Source organism: Strix aluco, chromosome 2, assembly GCF_031877795.1.
Source record: "Strix aluco isolate bStrAlu1 chromosome 2, bStrAlu1.hap1, whole genome shotgun sequence".
Lineage (NCBI taxonomy): Eukaryota > Metazoa > Chordata > Aves > Strigiformes > Strigidae > Strix > Strix aluco.
In genome coordinates, this window is record NC_133932.1 from 122,076,422 (window position 1) to 122,100,097 (window position 23,676).

Below are 23,676 nucleotides of genomic sequence, written 5' to 3' on the forward strand. Positions count from 1 at the left end.
GCCTTGACCAAATCAGTTTCAGATTCTCAATGTATACAAGTTTGACAATGATGCATATCTTTCTGTGCAATGTGCTGTGAGATTTGGGAAGAAAAATGCTGTGGAAGGGTCAAAGTGTTCTTGTCTTAACTCATTTGTTGTACCTAATCCAAACTAGTATTTGAGCTTGAGGGCAAGAATTGGAAATTAATATCTCTTTTTTTAAACTACTGTAGGCCCATCAACAGCAAACTAATGAAATAAAACAGATTTCCTCCCCTCAACCTGCGCCACCATGCTAGTGGGGGGTATAAGCTCTTACACAGCAGCTCAGCCTCCAGTGGTGGGCTTGCAAAGCATGCCTCCGCAAACAGGCATCTTCCTCAGCTTTTTTGAGTCCATGGTTTACATGCTTACACTATCAGAGATAATTAGATAGGATGCAATGTGATAGCTGTTTTCCACATATCCACAGACCATTTTCAGGGAACCATAAATTCATATAATAACATGGGTTGGAAGGCCACTCTGGGGTCATGTAACCCAATCTCCCATTCAAAGCAGGGAGAATTTTGAAGTTAGATTAAGTTGCTCAGGGCCTTGTCCTCTTAATTCTGACTGTCTTCAAGGTTTCTGCAGCCACTCTGGGCAACCTGCTCCAGGGTTTAACCATTCTCTATTTCCTTCCTTATGCCCAAATAGGATTTCTTTTGTTAACAACTTGCATTCATCGCCTCTTTTTCATCTTCTTTATAATGTACAACCCTCTTTTTTAGTGGTCTTAGGGTTTTCTTGCGGAGATAGAATTTTTTCAGAAGCCTCTTATATGACGTATACTTCCCTAGGAAATAATCTTTTGTTTGTTTGTTTTTTTCGCATTATTCACAGTAAATTCTTAAGAAATTATTTAAATTGAGGCAGAGATTTTTAAGATAAGCCAACAAAAGCCAGATTCCAGAGAAAGTCAATGGAATCTGGCACATATTTTGCACAAACGCCATTCATCTCCTTCTGCCTCTCACAGGCATTTAGTTTTTGGACCAGTTCTAATGATATGTGCTTCAGAAATTTCACATTGAGTAAAAAAATGTTCTTGTTCTTTAGAGCAGAAATATTATGCAAGTCAGAGAAGGGGCAGAGCAATTCAAATATGTATGGGACTGCAAAGATGAGCCAAAGGAAACATGCTTGATAATTGACATGCAAAGGAGCAACTCAACATGGTTAGAAAACTGCACAATATAAAGATACCTGATGAAGGAAATAATCCAATCTGTCAAAGCTCCAGCACAAACAGTACAGCAGGATGTCACAGAGTGGAAAGAAAAAACTGAAAGTAAAGCAAAAATGTGTCCAAATTAATGCTGGTTTGGGCCATTAAGGGTCCTCAGGGCCCCAACACTCTCATCCTCAATTCTCTAACAGTGTTTTCTAACCCATGCATTTCTGTTGATTTTCCCAGGTGCTGAAATTTGTCCCTGAGGCTGGGCATCCCAGAAGAAAAGGCAGAACCAGAAACAACATGGCCTTAGTAGATATACAGCTGGATCATCATGAGCGTTGTGATTGTGTCTGCAGTTCAAGACCTCCCCGATAAAAAATAAATAAATAAAAGGAAAAAAACAAGACACACTAATTGCAGTTTACCGGACATTTACTTTTAAGCAGGATTGCTCTGAGGACCTTTACTCACTAATCATTTGAACTTTGCTACTAGCCTGCCTTTGCAATTAGCAAAAAATGATTGCTGTGTTTCAGCATAGCTGTGCTGATTAGTGCCACGGCAGCTAAACAGGTATATCATAGATTTATGTATCAGCATCCAAGAATATAGGATTATGGTTATCTGTAGCTAGATTCTGAGGGTTGAGATTTTCAAAGCTCACTTATAGTCCTTAGGCACACAATGCCCACTGAAATTAAACACCAGTTGTGTATGTATTTGTGGTAGCTGGCAATAAAATAGCATTGTGTTTCTGTTTCTCACTCACCAATTCCTACACTCAAATTCTGCTGCCATTTCTACCTGCTTAGCTCTCCTGACGGTCAGGAGGGTTTTGTGGGTATAAATAAAGAGAGAATTTGAGCTTGTATTGAGTGTAAAATAATTTCTCCCGCTCTGAGAGGGAACTTCCCAGTGTTCCAGCCCAACAGAGTGAGATACAATGAGTAAAATCCATCACCACATGAAATATTGCACCAGTAAAATCAAATCTCACTGTTTGTACTTGAGCAAATCATGTGCTGAAATTAGTAGATGCTTTGCATAAGCTGGGACACTGGTGGCAGTAGGAGGTTGCGGAGGCTGGTACTTTTGCCATGGTGACTCCACAGGAGCCATTGCCCAGGCACTTCTGCAAGAGGGGGCTGCTGCCAGGTCCCCAGGTAAATTGCTGTGGGCTGGGACCGATTCTGGTCTTTACAGACCTGGACTGGACTCTTGCCCCTTGCCCAGAGCTGCCCACAGTTGCCCAGGAGGAGCCCCCTCTACACAAAAAGGGAAAGACAACCCTCACCTTGTATCCTCCTCGCTGCAGTTCGAGGACTACTGTGTTTCCCCATGCAGGCAATGAAGATAGGGCACTTGTTTGTTGAAAATACTGATTTGTTTTGCAGTTTTGTTACTGGGAAACAAAACTGTGCTTGAGGTTTAATTATCATTATTTGGTTTGGGGTTTGTTTGTTTGGTTGATTTAAATATGGATTATTATAACTTCGTCATATATGCATTAATCTTAGTTATCTGAGGTTAGTTGTCTCATTTCAGCTCTGTGTATTGCCATGGTTAAACTGTTGACAGTGAATTTCTTTTTGATTGCATTTTGCTGAGACATATTAACTCATCAAGCAATGTCTGTCTGTCATAGAAAATGTGCATCATTTGTTAACTTCCAGAAGAATATTATTAAGCACCATCTCATAATAAAATAAGCACTTTAAAAGCTACAGCATAGCTTCCTGTGCCTTTTAAAATATTATAAAAGTGCTCTAGCTAAAAAAGGAAAAAAATTTCCTTCCAAACTAGCTTTAAGGTTTTTTTAATGCTGCTCCAAAAGTGTAAGATACAGGCAGATTTAAGTCTGGCAAAGAATTGGAGTTTTGATCATGAATGTAACAGAGGGAATGGGGCGGCACATTTAATGGCTGAGTTTTTATATTTAATAGCAGACATAGGCTGCATCGATTCATTGTGTTTGTGTTGCCTCTTGTGTTTCTGTCTTCCCGAAAGAGTGAGGTAGTTTGACAATAGTGCATTATAATTAGTGGAAACTGGCATGTGCTATAATATAATATTGGGAGCCTTCAAGCCAGTATGTTTTAGCAATCTACAGTTTTGTTACAAAAGTGCCCTAATATTCTGATTTATCCTCTTTATCAGCTCAAGTATTTTATAAGTGCTCTTTTATAATTTTAGCTAAACCTTACTGAAACATCCCTTAGAAATGTTCTGTTACTTTCTTTCCTGTACTTTAACCTTTGAGATTCAAAAAGTGTGGGGTTTTTGTTATTTATATTAATTTTTCCTCTCTGGCTCCCAGATGTCTATTTAAAAATGCTCCTGAATGTTGACTTGGGAAGTGATTCATCATTTTTCAAAGCAATTCACATTAAAAGAACAACACTGTAACCAAAGCTTGCCAACTTCTTCGTAGTTCAGGACTGTTTAAAGACGACTTCATTCTTTTTCTGTGTCTAGCTTAATAACAAGATTGACCCATCCCTTTCATAATTTATATCTAATTTTGGAAGAAATGTGCATGTGAGACCTTGGCAGTACTGGTTGTTTTTGAGACAGTGCACTCCAATGTATATTCCTGACTGAATTATATCCAAATTATGCCTAAGCACTCTGGCCCTGTAGGTAGTATTTGTTGTAGGAAACATCAGTTTCGTGTGGCTTTGCGCTTTGAGTGGTCCTTCAATTCCCATCCCCCAGGGGAAAATGTGCACCAGCCATCCACTGTGCCTGGCATCTCCCATGCACCTCTACCTGCTCGCCCAGTCTCCACCCCAATAGCCATGTGTTGGGAGGGATATTTGCGACTCCTAATTTGGGGGATCCAGCCTTGTCTGGGAGCCTGAGTTGCTGCTACAGGCAAATGGAAGAGAGAGGATCTTCCACAGTGTGCCTTATCCCGCAGGTTGAAACCACCCAATTTGGGAGCTTTTCTTTCTCTTGAGTATGTAGAAAGATCAGAAATTTGATTTGGTCCTCTAAGTGAGATGCACAAAGGTAGATGATATGAATACTCATTTTAAAAATAAGACTGAGCAGTTAATAGTTTACCTAACTGAATTACATACAGGCAGCAGTGGATGCTAGGGTACAGCAGAAAAATTCAGCTGTAAAATAAAAAGAGATTGGTATAATAAGGTTTATTCTCCTGCTTAATGTTGGGTTTACTTTCTTAAATATAGGCTAAATGTGTCACAAAATTTAAAGTATTAGTCATGGGACACTTAGTGATGAATGGAACCATTCACTGCTTCGTGCTGCCATTTGCCACACAGACAGCATGCTCCTGGCCAGTGCAGGAAAGCCAAGGATGGGCCTTATGTTGCAGTGTGGGGATGATAACATACATGTAAACTAAGTAAAACTCCCCAAGACCCAAGCCCCAAGCTGCAATGACCCTGGTGAAACCAAATACCAGCAAAACTTTTCCTTTTTATTTATTAGCAGAATTTGCAGTGACGTTTTGCCATACCTTTATTTTCTCTTTTGTCTATGTAATAATTGTTATGTTGTTTACATATTACTTTAACTTAAAAAGAAAAGCTATAAAAAAACCTAATCTGGTTCATTTTTATTGGTGGAATTGGAACCCCCCAAAATAAATACATTTTCAAAGGAAATTCAAGAAGATTTCTAATTTCAAGCCACTCGCTAGCTTTGTATTTACTGTATTCTTCTGGGATAGAGTCTACTTTCTCAAGTGCAATCTATATATATTTTTTTGTTATCTCATTTAAATGCCGCTTTCCTAGCAGTATTTTTTACTTTATGCAGTATGTAATGTGTCTTATCTTGATGAAAAAATAAATACTGCTTTTGAAAGAAGATACTCTGAGTGATTATTCAGAATTCAGATGAACCCGTGATTTCTGGAAGTCATTTCCACTGGAAATCATTTCCACAGCATGACAGCGTACATGCTAGGTGTCCTTGTGAATTTTAGCAGTCACTCCCAGGAGTATCAGGGAAGTACCAAAGTGCAATTTTGGGATAATTGAGTTTGAACCCCTGAGCTGGAAGAGCTGACAGCTTCCTTGCAAAGCAGCAGCAGCATGGCAGCAGCACAGCATTTCTGATAGATGTATTAGGGCACTCTCCCAGACTCGATGCTGGTCTTGGCCCCCGCGGTCTTGGCTTGGTTCCAGCAGATATGTCCTCACTTGTCCTACTGAAGCTGCTTCTTACTGTCAAAGGAAGCTCCTGCTGAAGCTCTTTATCTCACCTGAACCAGGGCAGAGTTAAGCATCCAATTGCTGAGTGCAGGGCAGCTGGAGGAACCTAAAGCCTCTTGAGATGAGGAAATTTAATCTACCCTTGTGAGTTTGGGCATTGCCCCCAGCTTTGGCAGAAGTAAATTTTGTTGTGTTGCATCTGGAACATAACTTTCATAGCTTTGATAACTAAATTTCAATTTAAGGTTCTTGTGTTAAGCTAAAGCTGCCTTAGGCCTTCATTGGAACTTTGAATAAGGACATGAAGTTTTTGCCAAATTAATTCCTCACTAACTAGATGCCCTGTCTGATAAGGGAAATACAGATAGCATACAGTCTGGGGACCCAACTTTGCAGCCTGTCCTCATGCATGTGTGCCTTGTTCTGTACGGCAATACCACCGACCTGGAACATTCAGCCATTCAGGTGAGCATATTTATCCCCTTTAGTTTGGTCCCTGTTACTTCTTTTTAAAAAAAAAAAAAAAAAAAAATGACAGTCAGAAGAGACATTTCCTAACAAAGGAAGCAGTTCTCTTGTGCACATTGAACAAGAATGTATTTAATGGGTGGGGAAGACATTTTTTGCCCTTCAGAAATACACTGAATACACTGTGTAGACAAAAGCTCAGCAATTGCTAAGTGTTCAAGGATGGCATAAACTCCTCCCATCTGGCATTGGTATGTACTTATATAATAATGGCTAGCTAACATTATCAGTTTGTCCTTGTGCTCACATGAGTGAAAGCTTTTATAAATCTGCAACATGAAAAGTACTCTGTGTCTCTTCAGCTGAAAAAAATATATGGTTCCTGAGGTCATTCAGGAACTCACCATTACCTTTTTTAAAAAAATAATGTATTTTTTAAACATTCTTCTCATTTTTCAAGAATGCAGAATCTTCTCCTAGCTGATTTTAAGATCTGCAACAGCGGTAAAAATACTTCCCGGAAAATTCATTTAAAACTTACCTTGCTCTTTTCTGCAGCACATTGCCCAGTCACACTGCTGTAATGCAAATTCAACAGATGTCTAATTTGTACTTATTCTCCTAGGGACTCCAGTGCAGCAGCTAATGAAAATGCATAAATTAGTATTCTTGTCTCTCATTCTAGGAACTTTAACTTTGTTTATTGATAGTTTTGGTCAAATATGCTGAAATACATAATATTCATAATTTGTTTGGCTGTTCATTGATGGGCCTTTAAAATTTGCCTTAAGTGTTTAAAGTATAAATTCAATTTTTAATTTCTTTTCAAAGACTTCTTCAAGAAATGGGATTTCCAAAACAGCAAATATTCTGCCATGAATAGTAAGAAGGAAGTATTTTAGGTTTTAGACTATCTTCTAAAATTGATTTGACTTAATTGATCTGAAATTCCTTTATAGGTAGCAAAAATAACATTTCAAAACTGAATTTTTAAAACCTGATTTTTGAAACTGAGTTTCAAAATGTCATTTATGTATTACATATAGAAAGTTGCTGTGGCAGAGACTTGCTTTAACAAAAATGAAATTAGTTATGTAATAACAGTTACTGTATTAAATGCTCCAATTTCAAGCTGACAAAGGATTTCTGCTTCAGTTGAAAGAATTTCAGTTTCAGAGCCAGTATGAAGAGAAAAGGATAAAAAGAACTGGGTACCTTTCCAATATTTTTAAAGAAATGGTGATGACATAAGAAAAAACCCTTAACTTTTACTCACTGCATTTTATTGGATAAGTAATGAGAGCAGACATCTTAACCTTTTTGTTCTGTGTTTGAGTTTGGAGAATATCATCTCAAGTAGTGGGTGCACTGAGATGCGCTCTCTCAGATCAGTGTGAAATCAATTTAGCCTCTCCAAGATGAAGATGGTATCAATACAATTCTGTTAAATCTTTCTATCCACTGTCATAGTCATAGACTTTTACCAAACAACAAATAAACAAATCAATTTGGTTTGTTAATACGGTATTTCCACTTGTACCTAGTATATGAAGAAAGAGGAGTCCCTGCCCAAAAATGAAAAACTATTATGCATTGAGGAATCACAGACTTGCTGAGGTGGGAAGGGACCTCTGGAGATTGTCTTGTCCAACCCTCTGCTCAAAGCAGAGTCACCTGTGGCAGGTTGCTCTGTCACGTCCAGTTGGGTTTTGAGTTTCTCCAAGGATGGAGTCTCCACTCTATTGCTAGACTTTATGTAGAGCAAGGAGGAGCCATCTGTTTTGACAAAATGTGTAAAAACAAGAGACAGAGAAAAGTCCAGCAAAGACTTGGACCTCCACTGAGGGCTCTGGGTCAGGGAAGACTCTTCAGTCCTTGGTGACTAGGATCTTCTCCCTGCCATGTCAGGCAGGATTTCCGGCTCCTAGTCCTACACTTACCTAACAGTATCAGTGGTACGATAATTCAAGGACCAGACAGAGCCATGTATCTTAGATGGTGTGAGGAGAAGGACCAAACTATCCCTACAGGATGATTTTTCCCCCAAGGTGTAGTAACTGTCTGGTTCATTAATAACACAGACAAAGCTTGTTAGCTTACATGACTAATGGCTTGTCCACACACACAAGAAGGAGCAGAAGGCCACACCAGCATGGGAGGGAGCCCCAGTCGTCTCAGCAGACCAATGGAGCCCTCAACCCCCTCAGCCCTGGCCTGCCCTGGGGACCCTCAGCCCATAAGCTGGGGGACACTCATCATCATGAACCAACAGGATAGGATCCCCATCACCCCACAGACTGAGGGATGGTCACTGATGGGGCATGGGGACCACCATGGGAGGGCAAGGAAAGGTTATTTCAAGGTTGCACAGGACTTACGAGATGTTCCAGAAGGGATAGGGAAAGGGAGGATCAAAGTAGTTTGGGGAGAAGCGAGTGAGAAAACAACAGGATAAGGGAACAAAAGGGGACAGCTGTGTGCAGGATGGGGCTGGTCAATGCACCTGCCTGGCCTTGCCCTGTGTGTGACCAGCTCAGTCTGTCCTGGCCTCTCACTAAACCCCATTTCTAGCCATTTTCCCAGGTGAGGGGCTCTTTCCTGTGTGCAGAGATGTGTATGTGTGGGGGATTCAGTGAGAGCCCCTGGGATGGGACCAGGCGCTGGAGGCCCATGTGTCCATGGTGTCAGTGACTGGAAAGACTGAGTTGGCTGCTGGAGGGATCAGATGGTCCAGGCCAACTGCCCAAGAGACTGTGGGGTCTGGGGGTTGACTAAGACCCACCTGCACGTGTCTGTGGGAACATGTGCTCAGCCCTACTGCTGGCTGGACGTGGGTGCAAGGAGCTACAGCAGCCTCACCTCCATCAGACTCTGCAGCTCCTAACACCATTTAGCAAGCCATCACAGGGGAATTTTTCATAAATTGTGAAAAGATTGGAGACTGCAGTATTTTGGATCATCCAGATAGATTTTCTCATTAAGTCATAGGAAGGCAAATTGTCCAGCTTTACTGGAATATACAGGCTGGGCTGCAGCACAGCCCCCAGAGCTTCCTCCTGAACTCAGAGAGCACCTGATGTAAAAGAGGCCTTCATTAAACCATTCTGTTACCCGACAGATGGCATTCATTGCAACCTTTACATCAAAATACCAACCCTTGGATTCTGTTGCTAATTTATTTCAAAAGGTCAGGCAAGGATTTGTGTGCCCTCAAGGAATCGATTGCTTTATAGGAAGCTGAAGTTTCAGTATTCAAATAACCCCACATAGGCAAAATGCTGCAATTTTTCCAGTTAAACTGTATCTGAACACCAATTACACAACTGATTATTAAATGAAGATAAGTCATGTAGGCTTCCATGAAGAAGACTAATTGGTTTTTTCAATTAAAATGAAGACACTTGGTCCAAATTAAGACCCCAACAAGAAAAAGTAAGCAAATTAGTTTCACTGAGAAATGCAGCTACTGCATACCTAAAATCTTCAGGATTGAACAATGCAGGTTAAGTCAACGATTTTAATAATCAGAATGGAAGTATCCCTTAAAAAAGTCCTTCTACATAGAGCTAATTCAAGGAAAAAATGAAAACTAGTCCTTGCATTGTATACCACTAGCTGATTGCACTGAGCTCTGGACAGCACCGAGTGGTTTTTGGTTTATCTGAGTATTTAAGTTCTTTTTTCTGACAAACATTTTAACAAGATATGCAACTTTCATCAAATACCAAATTGTTGTTCTTTGCCCTTCACAGCAGTGCTTATTGAAAAACCAAAGACCAAAGAGTACTCCTTACACAGAGAAGAGCTTACATGGACATGCAAATGTCTGCATTAAAAAAAAAAGAGAAAACAAAAAAATACCCAAAACAAACAACAAAACCAAACCATATTTAGAATGACTTGTATATGTGCTGAGGGAGTTTTCTTGTTCCTGGCATGTGTTTAAAGAAAAAAAATTATTTTTAGACTCCAAAATACAATGTTGTATATTCATGTAAGACCCTGCTGAACGATCAACAGTGGCTATAAGTTGGCAAAGTGATAACCTATAAACTATGTGAGGCATCTGCTAAGTGAACTGTTACTCCCATTGATACCTTCTTCCTTTTCCACTGCATTATGATCCTCTAAACTACAGCGTTTGATACACGGTGACAATGGTCTTCAGGGGCATACAAATAGACACTCTACAATAGGTTTGACCAAAGAAACAACCTGACATTTGTTTAGCTTATCAAAGTGAAGGCTGACACACAATATTGTTATTTTCTCTCTATTAAAAACTATGTAAACTATATGATTATGTGGGTGCAGCATAAAATAAATTATAAATGCTGGAAATTTAAAAAGAACACGCTAAGGCCTTTAACTTGGAGAAAACTCATGAAGACTGCACATTCCAGGAAAACCAAATTATCTGGGTGGTCCTTGAAAACTGCCAAGGACTTTATGAACTTTCCTGAGTGTAGACCACCTCATATGGTACTGAATAACTGAGAAACTTGCTGTAAAATAGTGTATGATATATTACACTGAAGTTGTCGGGTTTTTTTCTAGTCTCAGAAAGTTTTCTGTGTAATTTCTTTAGCTGCATTTGGTTCCAAGCAGTTGCTCCTCCTCTATTTAATCCAAACTGGAAACAATTCTCTGATCAAATGCATCTTGCTAATATATCTGTGTATGTATAAATATGGCCATGCATGCATATATATAAATAAAATATATATTACATATAATTTTTTCTCATATATATGTATACAAGCTTTTTCATAACTCCAAGTTGAAAAACATCAGGAAAAAATTTAAATCCTACTCCATCAAGATAAAATTCTTCAGCAGGCAAAAAGAAAGATTATTCTTACACTACAGTTAAATTTTCTTTCTTTGAAGATCACTGAAGGCTTTTAAATCAAGTACTATGCAAGACCGTCTCATTTTTGTCCCAGTCTTCCTCTTCCAGGCTTCCATTGCTCACACAGGAAATTTTAAGATCTCTGCTCAGTGTTAACGCAGTTGCTGAAGGTTGTTAGTCATAGTTGAAACTCTTCAGCTGAATTTCTTTTCATGAATTTTGCAGTTTTGCTTCTTCTGCACAAGTCTTGAAAGATTGCTAACTGCCATGCTTTGTCTTTTGGGTGTTTAAATCTACAGACATCAAAGAAACATATCTTTGATGCAGAAATTCAGTGCATAAGAAAAGAGGAAATGGTACATATACCTCTGCCAAGGTCTTTGAATTAGGCATTGCTGTCAACCTCAGACATCTGTTAGAAGACCCAGAGGTCTTACTGTCTGAAGATACTAGCAAAGCCTGAAGATCTTAGGGAAATGGTGAACTGCATGAAAGTCTGAACATCCTCCTTACCTTATTTCACTCGCAAGGGGCAACACCTTGATCTGTAACTCCTTTAAAACCTTCTAGTACTATCATTTTCATCTAAGGTGATAGCTAGTCTTGGGTTCATTGGGCCACAACCTATGCAGAGAGGAAGACTTAAACCAGTTATCCAATATATACTACATCAGCCTTCACTTGACAGAATGGGAAAAGACACACAGATGATGAATATGAGCTTTCTTCCCTCTAAAAGCAGCAAGAAGGTTAGTCTGGCCTCAAAAATTTTTGCTTCAGTTTGATATTGCAATTATGCATTACTTATCAGTTATTGGCACTGGAAAATTAACTGGGTCTTTGGCCTGGAAACCTAGCATGTTGAGATGTCTGATAAGGCAGGAGATTCCTCTGACTAAATGCACATCTCTGACCCAGCCTATATCCCCTTAGAGTCACAGTGGAGAAACAGGTCCACGCAGGGCAGCTTCCCTGACTGTAACACAAGCATCTAAACCAGGTCAGGGAAGGAGAGCAGACAGGAACAAGGTCTCCCTTGACAAGATTGTCCAACAGCCCAGTTCAGTGCAGGTGCTATGGCTGACCTGTCCCAGGTTCAGTTCCGGATACATACAGGTAATTATCAAGTGGTACCACAAGGAGTAGGGACTGGTGACTCACAGGGAGAGCAGCTCATACAAGGTAATACAGAATGATTAGTTTAAGGCTTGCTTTTGTTGAAAGTTGAAGGCTGGTCCCAGTAGACACATTTGTAGATGGAAAGCTGAATAATTGGGCTGAGCAGTCACTGGTAACTAAACATACCACTCCCTGGGCTTTGAAGAAAGGTCATCTAGATTTATTGTTCCTACTTGATTATATAAAGACTCCCCACCTTTTCCTTCTAACACAGTGTTTTAACGTGATATAGTTACACAGGTTTGAACTTAAATATGATAAATACAGCTATGTAAGTTAAATATGGTGTTGATATAGCATTTATAAGAATGCAGAGATACGGGCTTGCTTTGTAGATGATAAGGTAAATTTAAGCACAAGCACACTATTGCATTGCAAATAAATCATTTTCCTCATTGCAGAAAATGAGTGATACAATGCTGTTTATTCACACTGCCTATTCCAAGGCAGTGTTTGCCAACTATACTGACTACTATGATTACATCATCTGTTACTTCATGCTAAAATCTGGTGAAACTAAGAATAAATGATAGATCCCTGCAAAACCTCTCCTGTGTCTATTGGCAAACAGTACTCTCCGTTCACTTCCCAGTGACAACTGAATGGAAGGATGTATTATAACAAAAAAGTCATGAAAACTGCAGAAAATGTAAACTTCCCGTCTATTCATTCTGAAGTGTTAGGACAGGCTGAAGCAATGGGCAGTTATAAAGTACATTCCAACTAATAACAGGAAGACTGTGTTCCCATAAAAGAACTATTACAAGAGAATGTACAAGAGGCCGGGAAACCTACCATGCCTGAACGTTGTTTGGAATTCAGCTGAAATGGATGAAGTAATGGAGAGGAAACTACACGAATTCTTCTTTCCTTTGGGATGGATGGCAGATGGATTTATCATGCTTGTAGAGTACTAATTCTTTTCAGGCATACAATGTCGTATATCATGTCATTCGTGGCATGGATCATTACAATTGTTTCTAGAGATCATTCTATAACAAAACTCTGGCTCCCAAATGTAGTCTGGGTACTTGCTCAAAACTCACAGATTGTTATTTCTAATACTTCTAATCCAACACAACTGTTTTGCTCCACTTTTTTTCAGGTCCCTCCATATCAGGCAGTGTTCAGAAACAAGATTTCATTTTACCTCCATTTTTCTCATTGGATTCACAAGTTAACTGATTCTGGTCCACAAAGAAACAGTTATTCTTTCTTCTGTAGTCCTGTTCATTATTTTTCATTATATCTTGAATGAAAGAAAGATACTTTGGTGAAATGACAGGGCAAACCTCTCTGTGCAATTCAGAACAGCCATGCTTCACCTAAGCCAAAGTTTCAGCTTGTACTGAGTATTTATTTACATGACTCAATGTGATATCACCACAAGCTAGAAAAACATTCTAAGCGCCCGCATTCAAAAATGATTACAAATCAGGATTTCAGTTTCCCCAGCTTTCCTGATGTGTGATATTAGTTGGAGAAATAGTGAAACTTAGAAACTGTTGTGAAACCCTCTCCACAAATATTTATATTCTGTAGAGGTTTTCCTGAGAGGATGAAGATAAAATTTCACCCTAAACCATTTGTCTGAGAAAACCAGCTGAATTTTAAACACATTCATTTCCAACCTGTGTACAGCAGGTGATTTTCAAGCCCTGATCACACCTACTGTCCCTGCAGTGACCCTGCTCAGTCAAACCTCATTGGCATTGGCCAGTGCTCACTCATGAGCAATGGGTGCCAATAAAAACTGCTGGGAAAGGCTCATCTGCGGAGCACTCAGGGAAACTGTAGACATTGCAGATGTCATGACAGAAAGCTAGCACTCACAAGATTTATTTTTTTTCTTTTTTTTTTTAAATGACATAGAACTTCTGATTCTGGTTTCAGAAAATTGGAAAAAAAAAAAAAATTATTTATCTGGAGGCTGCCTAGCTGATTACAATTTTCCAGTCATATTAATGGACAAAATGGATATTGAAAATCACCTTTGAAAATTTGAATTTTTGTGGACTCCTATAATATGTTAATTTTCTCAGTGTTGGACCCACTGGAGTGTGTGATGAATCACTACAAAGCCCAAGGAAATAATTCAGCAGGATAACATGGAGAGAATGAGCAATATGAATTTGAGAAGAGATATTAGGTTGGGGGAACCCATGGTGCAGTAAGCCTGATGGGAACTGTGTAAAGACCGAAAGCTGCAATGATTAACTCCCCATGACATTCAGGTATCACAGAGGGTAGAATTGATCTTATTAGTTGAAGAATGGGTCAAGTAGCATGTTGTAAATTATGCTTTTGCCCTCTCAAAAATCTTCTCTGTGCTTCTTACTGTGCTAAAGATATCCTAGATTGCAGAGAAACAAATGCTAGAAGCCTTGCAGGAATTAAGGTGCAAGAGAGTTACAGTGGCATCTTATTTCTAATGCTGTATTTCTTAGCAGCACTGGCAGCATGATAGAGAAGATAGCATTTAATTTAGTGCTGCTTTCAAACTGTAGAAAAACGCTGGATTAATTTTATTTTGATCTAGTAAACAGAGACTGTTTCTAAACCCTAAAACCAGTTTGTGCTATAGTTTATTTCTCAAAACTTTTTTTTTAAATTATATACATTAAGTATCATAATTGAGCTTAATAATATTACCTGTGCAATTTCTGAGACAGAAAACAACATTATCCAGAAAGACCACTTGCAAGAACTGTTCCTCAGTGAGGTAGAAATAACAATACTCTATTTATATACAGAATATATAAAGCATCAAGGTTCTGCAGTAAAAAAGATTTTAGATTTAAGGTATAGATTTAAAGAAAAAGAGAAGTGCTAGAGCAATAGAAGGGTCCAAAAACCAGAAGCTGAGAAGAAAATTCCTCATAAGCTGGAAAACAAGTTAATTTGGGTGCTGCTCATTCTGATTTGGTTTCATGGAACTGAGCATGTCTAGATGCTACAGCTTCAATCTCTGAATCTCAGAAAGATTTGTTTATGACTGAAATTCAGCAAAGTTTGTGTGTGCATGCTTAAGTTAATTTCTTCAAGGTAATGATGTTTGGTAATGTTGTCACTTTGATTTAGAACAGACTGTGCTTCCTTCAGAATGCTAAATTCCAGTATCTTTGATATCACTCTAGTGGACACTAGTTTCTTCTGCTTCACCTCCGCTGTTTTTAACATTTCATAGTCATGCAGTGAGCTAGACCATGGAAGTATGTGGATAAAAATTAACCAAGAAGAAAAGAAAATCAGAAACAGCTCTCTGAGCTGGTAGGAAAAGCTGTCTGGGAGAAGGCAGGACTACCCTGTTCCCTGACAGGATAACACTGAGCTTGTTCAACTTTATATTCTTGCATTTGAAAGTAAATTCTTTATCACAAATTTGTTAATGTTAATAATTAATTATTTTAGCTAACTAAACTCAAAGTTACTGTTTACTGTTTACAGAAGGAAGAAAGGGAGGGAGGGAGGAAGGAAGTAATAAGGGAGGGATGGAAGAAAGTAAGGGAGGGAAAGAAGAAAGGTGGCTAGAAGGAGAGGGACACATGTATCAAAAAAAAAAAAAAAAAAAAGCCAGTGCCTAAGAAAAGAGCTGCAACTGCATGAAATTCTGCAACTGCATGGAATTGAAATAGCATAGTGAGACAACTTTGAACAACTGTAAAAATCCAGCTAGTTGAAAAAGGTAACTGTTCAGAAAATGATCAATCTGGCTTTAATATGTTTTTGATTACAGCTTTGTGATCCGAGTAATACCGCCTACAAGGAAGAACAAGATCCAGAATGGGCACTAGTGTTATTAATAAAATGTGATATTTTTTCTTGTTTGAGTGTTCATAGCAAAACATGTAGGCATTTAAATATGTAATTAAATGTTACCTGCCACCCCTGCTGGCTGCACTGTAAATAGTGTTAATTTCTCAACAAATTTTCTTTGAGTAAAGCTGTGCTGCAGTCAGAAAACTATTCATAAAGCTCCGCAGTCAGAAGAAATATGCTGTGAGTTTTACACAGTCTTTAAAAGAGGTAGAAACTTTAACCACCTTATTAGTTGCCAAAAGTATACATTACCACTTTGGATTTAGAGGCAGGATCCTGAACAGCTTGCCAGAGAAGAAATACTATCTGAGCAACCCACACCAGAGCCCTCCATAGAATCTACAGAACTTTACTACACACAGGAGGGATGTGTTTTATTGCCAGTAAAAACATGATTTCATTAAGGAGCTTCATCATATGCAATATTACATAAACTATCTTTTTTTCACTGCACAAATTCCCATTGAGATCAATTGGGCAATTGTCCAATTCCCAGACTAGGGATTCTCTGTAATAAACAGAATAGGAAACTGCACAAAATAGTAGTATTTCAAACAAATTATGATTTTTAGCTAGTGTCTGGCATTGCCTTGTGAAGGATCCTGTTTCCCTGCTGAAGTCCAAAGTCATGGTTCCATAGCCCCAAAAGGCATCTGAGTGCTCTCAGGAGTGTCTCAGGGCTCTTCCACCCCAGAACGATGCTGAGGATTACAAAAGTATGTTGATCAGAAGGGGAGTTTTCAGGGTAGTAGATCTCAAGTAATAGGAAACATCTTTTCTGCTTATACTCCCTGAAAAAAAAGTAAGACACTATAGTTAGTTAATGCTACTGATGTCATTGCGCTGTATTGTTTTTATATGCACCCCATTATTCTTCCCATATGGTATATTTTATGCAACACCAGTAGGTATCTACCTAAATCCTGTTAATATCAATGATTCACGCTCTCTATTCTGTTCTGAAGAATTATGAGAAATTAAAATGCTGTGTACATGTTCTGATACTAAAATGACAGCTATATAAGTGGCTTATTTATTGTGATGGAGTCAGTCTTGCCCATATGAGTAGAAGCTAAGTTAATTTAATTTTCGATAGGGATGCTGTATTTTACTGAATTTTGTCATCCCTCTAAAGATTCCTCCTGACTCCTTTCTTCTCTGATTTTAGTAAAGATTTTTCTTTTTGTCATCTGCACTTTCAACTACTATTAGCTCTCTCTTTATTTTATAGTTTGGATAACAGCACTGCATGTCTTTCTAGGCTGCATTTTCATAATCTCCTGAGGTGTCCTCTCATCATGGCTGTACAGGAGGAGGGGTAGCTCTGATGTCTGCAGATGCTCTTATTCTTTCAATGACCAGAATGAAGAACAGAGATGAGTACAGAAAAAATGGATCTTCTAAATGGCTGCAAGGCATTAAGATGAGAAGTTTGACAGCAACAGATGAAGTTTACTTGATATGAGTGCATTATCTGGAGACTGTGCAAGCCACAAATTTCATAAATAATATGACATTTAATTATAAAAATTTAGTAGCTAAGTCCATATTTAAATTATTGTGTTCTCTATTCTTTCAAAGTTACTGAGTTCACTCAGCTGTCTGTTTTCTGTGGAAAGCATATGTTCCCAGCACTTATACCTAAACTGTCTTTATTTTGTTTTAAGGAGGTCTATTGAGGTTAAGAATACGCAGCACCAATGTAATCTGATACTTGTGAACAAGAAGCAAACTATTGAAAGGGAAATAATGTAAACTGGATACAGTGGTGAATTCTCTGCAAGACTGTAAACATGGTACCTTACCCAGAGGTCAGTACTAAGGCAGTCTTGTTTAGAGTCTTCATCATTGACCTGTATGCGGAGAAAAAGTAAAACCGTAACAAATCTGTGAATGACACTAAACTGGAGGTGGAAAAAAGGAAGGGACTGTGTAAGACAATGCATTATAGAGTCTCAGTGCAGAAGGACTCTAACAGGTTTAAGAACTGGGTCAACAGAAATCACATGGAGTTCAGTAATGGGAAGTGCAAATCTCTGTGCCCAGGTGGACTAACACCATCCACCAGTACAAGCTGGGAAATGACTGGCTGAGTAGCAGCCATGCCTAAAAGGACAGGGAGTTACTGTTGTCACCAGTCTGAGCATCAGCCAACTATGTGCTCTCAGTGCAAACAGTGCAAATTGCTTTGTTGGATACCTTAGGGTGACTGTCATCAGCAGAGAAGAAGGTGGGGTCCCCTCATATTTACCACTGGTGAGGCAATACCAGGAATCCTGTGTACAGTTTTAGCCCCCCCTTAGTTCAAGAAAAATATTGAGGAACTGGAGAGAGTCCAGTCAAGAACTACCAAGGTGGTGAGGGACTTAGAGCTCACGGCCCATAGGGAAAGGCTGAGGAAGATGAGCTTGTTTAGTCTGGTGAAGAGAAGACTCAGGGAAAATCTAATCATTGGCAGCATCTGCTTGAAGGAGACTTACAGAAGCAGTAAAGTGAAACTTCTTGGTAACAATAGGTTGTGTAACAAGGAGCAACAATCACAGCTCCTGGTTTGCAACATTCTGCCTAGACAGGAGGAAAATCTGTTTCACTAATAGAGCAGTGCGGCCCTGGCACAGACTGCCCAGAGAGGCTCTCAGATCTCCATCCTCGGAGGCTTTCAGGACTCAGCTCAGTAAAGCTATGCAGCCATCATCTAGTGTCAGCAGCACTCTTACTTTGAGCAAGATGTTGGACAAGAGGACCCCAGAACTTCCTCCCAACCATTTAAGTGACTCTAAGACTTCCACGTAGTTCTAATGCATTGGAAAAGTAGGAATGAGTAAGAACTTAATTTTCAGAAGTTAGTTATCTAATTTCAAAACCTTTTAAAATTGCACCAGTTATGAAAATGGTAACTGATTCCTATCCTCTTCCTCTTTTTCTACCTTCCTTCCCCCAGGACAGATCAACTGATAGATAAGACACATAACAAGAATAGTTCAGTTGCCTGAACACTGGTGTTCAGGAGCACTTTTCTCAGATGCTCTGCAGTATCCGAGACACCCAGCTGGGACCAGCAGATGTGAAACAAGTTCTACAGAGTCCCAAGCCCTACTGGGGAGGCAGCTTGAAACCTATATTTGGAAGACTACATCCCACCCTATTAGTCAAACAATTTATTGTAAATCTGAGAAAGCACAGTGCCAGCATGGCTAGAAAAACATTTCGGTCAAGCTTTTTTGTTTAAATGTGTCTGTCGTGACAAACATTTAGTGCTAGCAATAATTAGGTACTGCTGATTAAAACATAAAACTGTAATATCTCATTTAAAACCATTTGCAGGGCTTAGGACACTTCCTTCAAGTATTTGTCATCAAACACATATTGAAAAGGATTTATGAATATCCTGGAGAGCACTACTGCATTTTAACCACTATTTTCCTTTAACCCTGTAATCTGTGTATTCAAGACTGACACCAGTGATTATAAATAACCATCATCCAAATTAATAATTGTAATACTACAAATTTGGGAAGAAGAGGAAGATACAGGATTATCTGGGCAGTGTTATAATTTGCTAGTGTGCAACTCACAGAATTTGAAGGAGAAATTAAACAGCCAAAGAAAAACAGAAGACAAGCATAGATTTTGTTTTCAAGATATTGTGTTGACAGTATGCTTGAGCAGTTTGGAGTGTTAAAAACACTGGAGTTGCAACAGTTAAGATGTAAAGCAAATATTTATTATGAAACCCTCAAATTCACAATGAATTAGACAAATAGCTGATATTATGCCCACACTCTAGAGGGAAAACTGTTTCAAGAGTTGCCAAAGACACTAAGGAAATACAGGGATTTAGCGAAGATGTAAGGACTGCTGGAATTTTTCATCATTAATTCCATGTTTAAACACCTGTACTGTTTTTTCTTCCTTTGGTTGTTTCTTTTTTTTATTTTTCTAAAATATGAATCATCCAGAGACCAACAAAGACATAAAGATTTAGCTCAATCACTGCTTATTATACCCAGCAGGAAGCACAAATGCAGATACAGTGGTACACATATGCACTACCTAGTTGTCAGTTGTGCTTATTTATTCTTGGTTTTTTTCCCAGGCTGTTCTGATTTGGTTCAATTGAAATTAAAAAAAAAAAAAAAAAAAAAAAAAGAAGAAATTCTCACTAAATTCAAGTCTTCAGTTTAACCAAGTCTTCACACAGTAATTTATTGGACCAAAATAGTGCAAACATCAATCCCCCTCAATTTCATTGCCTAGATTCCAGAATGAGAGCCCACAAAATGCACAACTCTATGAATGACTCCCAAAGGCATTAAAAAGCTCAGGAAAGGTAAAGTTGACAGCATACAAAGAGAGATCTCCTCAGATGGGGATACCAAAATTAATCGCAGCTGAAACAGCAACACAAACACTTGAACCTGCATACAGTCACCAAACCAATGTTTGCTTTTTAAAACTTCTCTTCAGAACTCCCAGTGCAAAGCAGCTGCTAACTTTCGGTGACCTTTAGCGACAGCACTCCCATCTTTAGGGAATTGAGATTGATTTTCCCCAGCTACCAGTGTAAAGACCTTTTGCCTGGGAGCATACAACGATACCAAGGTTAGAGGATTTGAAGACAGCAACTTTTACAGGGTTAGTCTTCAGCTATGTGGTGTTTATAACTACCAATTAATGTCTGCCATTTTACGCCCCGGAGTCACCTGCAGTTTCAAAACAGATTAAGCAAAGTTGTCCCCTCGAGCTCGTGGGGGCAATTCTCTAAAGTGAAGTATCAGATTCAAAAGATTCTGGCAGGAGGCAATACATAAATCAAAGCTAATAATGAATTAGCAGTGCATTTAGTGTTGGATCTGAAGTCTTTGCAAGATACAGCCAAAGTATGTGCTGTTCTCTTTGTTCTTGATACTGATGCTTTTTGGGGAAAGTGGGCTTATGCAAAGGAGGAAAAGAAGTTGAACTGGCTGATGGATGGGCTTTCAGAGGGGGCCTGGCTGTATTTCCATTTTTAAGAATAATTTAGGGTCCCATTTCTCATTTTTTCTCAGGGTCCCACACTGTCTAAAGCTATTCTTGCTCTTCGGTAGAGAGTTTAAACATACCGTGTAACTCCTTCCACCACCATTTTTCCCACATACCTTTGAAATTCTGAGCCTGTTCTACTGTAAAACTAGTCATTCAGTCAGACAAGAAGAAGATAGCAAAAAAAAAATCTTATATTGCAATGTAGAAATGAATGCAGAGGAAGTGCTGCTCATACACAATATGAAACACACAAGAACACACAGAAGCACTTTACTCCAGTAACACCCCTGTCTTGAAACATAACCCTTTGCATTCAATATAAAGCCAAGAACGTGATTACTGTAATATACTTTGGAAATTTAGCCCCATCTTTCCTTCACGTGCTTTCCATCCTGTACTATGTACCAGGCTATCTGAAGGGGTGCATTGCCTCACAGATGATAGCAAACATTGAGACATTGGTACATACTTTCAGGTGCTGAAGTAAAGATAGGACTAAATATCTTGAGGGTCTCTGTTGTCAGCAGAAAGAAATTCTATTGAAAGAGAATTGGAAAACAATTTATTGTACTCATGCTACCCTATGATGTAAACCACTGTAGATGCAGCAGTTATGTGACTGAATATAAATGAGCAAATTAATTTACGTATAAAATGCGGCTTCTGTAATTTTGTGAAGAAGCTCTAACTTAATGCCTTTAGTAGTCTCCTGAAAATGTTGCACTGGGTAAGATGTTTATCCAAAGTGATCCACTGCCCAGTAGAAGCTTTTGAATTCAAAAGTGTTAAAGTGGCACACAAATCCATGTAGATATATTTTTTAAAATGAGTCTGCCAGCTGGAAGAAAGATGTAAATGGAGAGGCTGAGAAGTGCTAATTATTTGAACCACTTAAATAGTGGGAAGTGCTGGGCTGCGAATTTAACGGTTTTGCATTGCGCTAATCTCTGCTGGCAGCAGAGTCAATAAAAGCTCTACAGGGAGGCTGAACACAATGTGATTTTCCTAGCCAGATAAATCTTCTCCATCCCCACTATCCTTATTATCCTCCTGACAATGCATCTAACAATTGGAATAAATGTGTAATCGAGATCTATGCTGCAGAGTGAATTTGCTCTGAAAACATTATGCAGGAAACAGCCACAAGTGAAAGCTCAAGTTTTGTATGAGTTGCATGCAGATCTCATTTGTCTGGGGGAAGGGAGTCTCATCTAGAAAACAGGAATGTGCATCAGTCAGGAAACTGCTTGACTTCCAAATGCATTTCTGATTCCAATTCAGTAGCTGTAAGGCTTTCCTGAAGAAAATAAGAAATCCAATTGCTAACAGCTGTGGGATTATCTCAGGTGTTTATTGCCTGTGTTCATCCTGATTGAAAACAAGAACAACAAAACCTGGTCACAGGTATCACTTTGGATGAGAAGTGGAAATGAAACAGCAGAAACAAGAGGTAAGATAGACTGGATGAAAAATAGCAATTTCCTCATAATCTTTCCATGTAGGCTGCCAAATCTTGCCCCAAAGGCACTGGCTAAGATGATGACTATAAGAATATAAACCAAATAAGGCCTTCCTGAATCACTCAGCCTAGTCTCTTGATGTTACATTCACCCATGTTATAAGTTTCTTCTCATTATCTTTTACAAACTCTACCTTAAACAGAGTTGGGTTTCTCTCCCCAGTTGGAGGAGCTTTGGAAACCTCTACTAAAGCTTCAATCTTTAGATGTTTAGAAAATTTCTTGTAAATTCTGACCTACTTTTATTAATAAAACTGATTTATACCAATTTGTTTTCCTGCCAGAAAAGTCTTAGAGTTCAAATAACTCTTACCCACCTTGGAGAAATATCACCCCGTGTTTTTACAATGAGCCAACATCAGTCCCGTTTGTTTGCAACCTACCTTTAAACATTATTCTGACTTAAAGTTTTTCACAAACAGTGATTGCTTTTCTATACTCTGCACACACCACTAAAACAACTGTAGAAAGATTCGTTATATCCTCCTTCAAAGTCCCAACCCTTAACAAAGGAGTCTTTTCTGGATATCTTCTGAATATATTTCTCCTGTTAATCTCATTTCCAAGTAAGGCAACTGTCAGTTTTCTTACTGAATCTAATACTTTAAGTATGACAATCTGTATTCAGGAAGGCGGGGGACATGAAGAAACCTTCAGTGGCTCTACCAGTCATCAGTAATAGAGAAGACATGTTTATTATGCTCTTCCTCTACCTATCCACAGTGCTTAGCATGGCTGAGACAGGTTATAGTGAGAGAAAATGGCCTGCCCTTGAGGTGAGCCTGCTCCTTATGGATATCCAAAGTCATAAGAGCTTATCCTTTTCAGAAACTAGAAAAAAATCTTTTGGTGATTAGTGATGAAATAATGTACTAGACTGATTAAATATGTTAGATGCTAGAAATATGCAGATGACTCACACTTCCCATCCTTCATCGAGTACAGTCAAATGTTTATGGCCCCTGTACTTGGATAAGTCTAACTTATGAATGAAGACATCTGCACCAAAAATCCCATAATACCAATGGAGCAAGTTGGCCAAGGGGAGAAGTTCTCTTTAACTCCCCATCATTTCATCATTGCATCTATAGTTTTACCTGTCTAGAGTTCACCTGAAAACTTTGTCTCACTCAGATAAGCAGTGAGTTCGCTTTCATTAGTTATTCCCATGTTACTTCCTTGCTAGACAATAACAAAAGATGAGCATGAACTTTCAGCATGTAGGAACTTCTAGCTAGTACAAAACCAGGTAGTGTGTCTTAGCCATGCATGCTAATGCAGCTACATCTGTCTGGCTCTGTAGTCTGCATTCTGGTTTCCCACCAAATTTCAAAGCACTTTCAAGCTCTCTGCATATTTCCAAGACACTTCATGGCCTGAGCTCACAAATCGTACATAACAAACAAACAAACAAAAATCTATGTAT

At 38.9% G+C, this 23,676-nt stretch overlaps 1 protein-coding gene across 4 annotated transcripts in view; it reads left to right on the plus strand.

Annotated features, from left to right (window-relative positions):
* Positions 1–5,041, plus strand: part of PDGFD (platelet derived growth factor D) — a 146,650-nt gene extending 141,609 nt beyond the window's left edge. For 3 of the 4 annotated variants that reach the window (XM_074816173.1, XM_074816177.1, XM_074816174.1), the window contains one exon: positions 1,442–5,041. In XM_074816173.1, coding sequence (XP_074672274.1) covers positions 1,442–1,576 — 135 coding nt within the window. In that variant the 3' untranslated portion in view covers positions 1,577–5,041. The remainder of the gene's footprint in view (positions 1–1,441) is intronic. The other variant, XM_074816178.1, reaches the window with a different exon arrangement.
* The last annotated feature ends 18,635 nt before the right edge of the window (positions 5,042–23,676 follow it).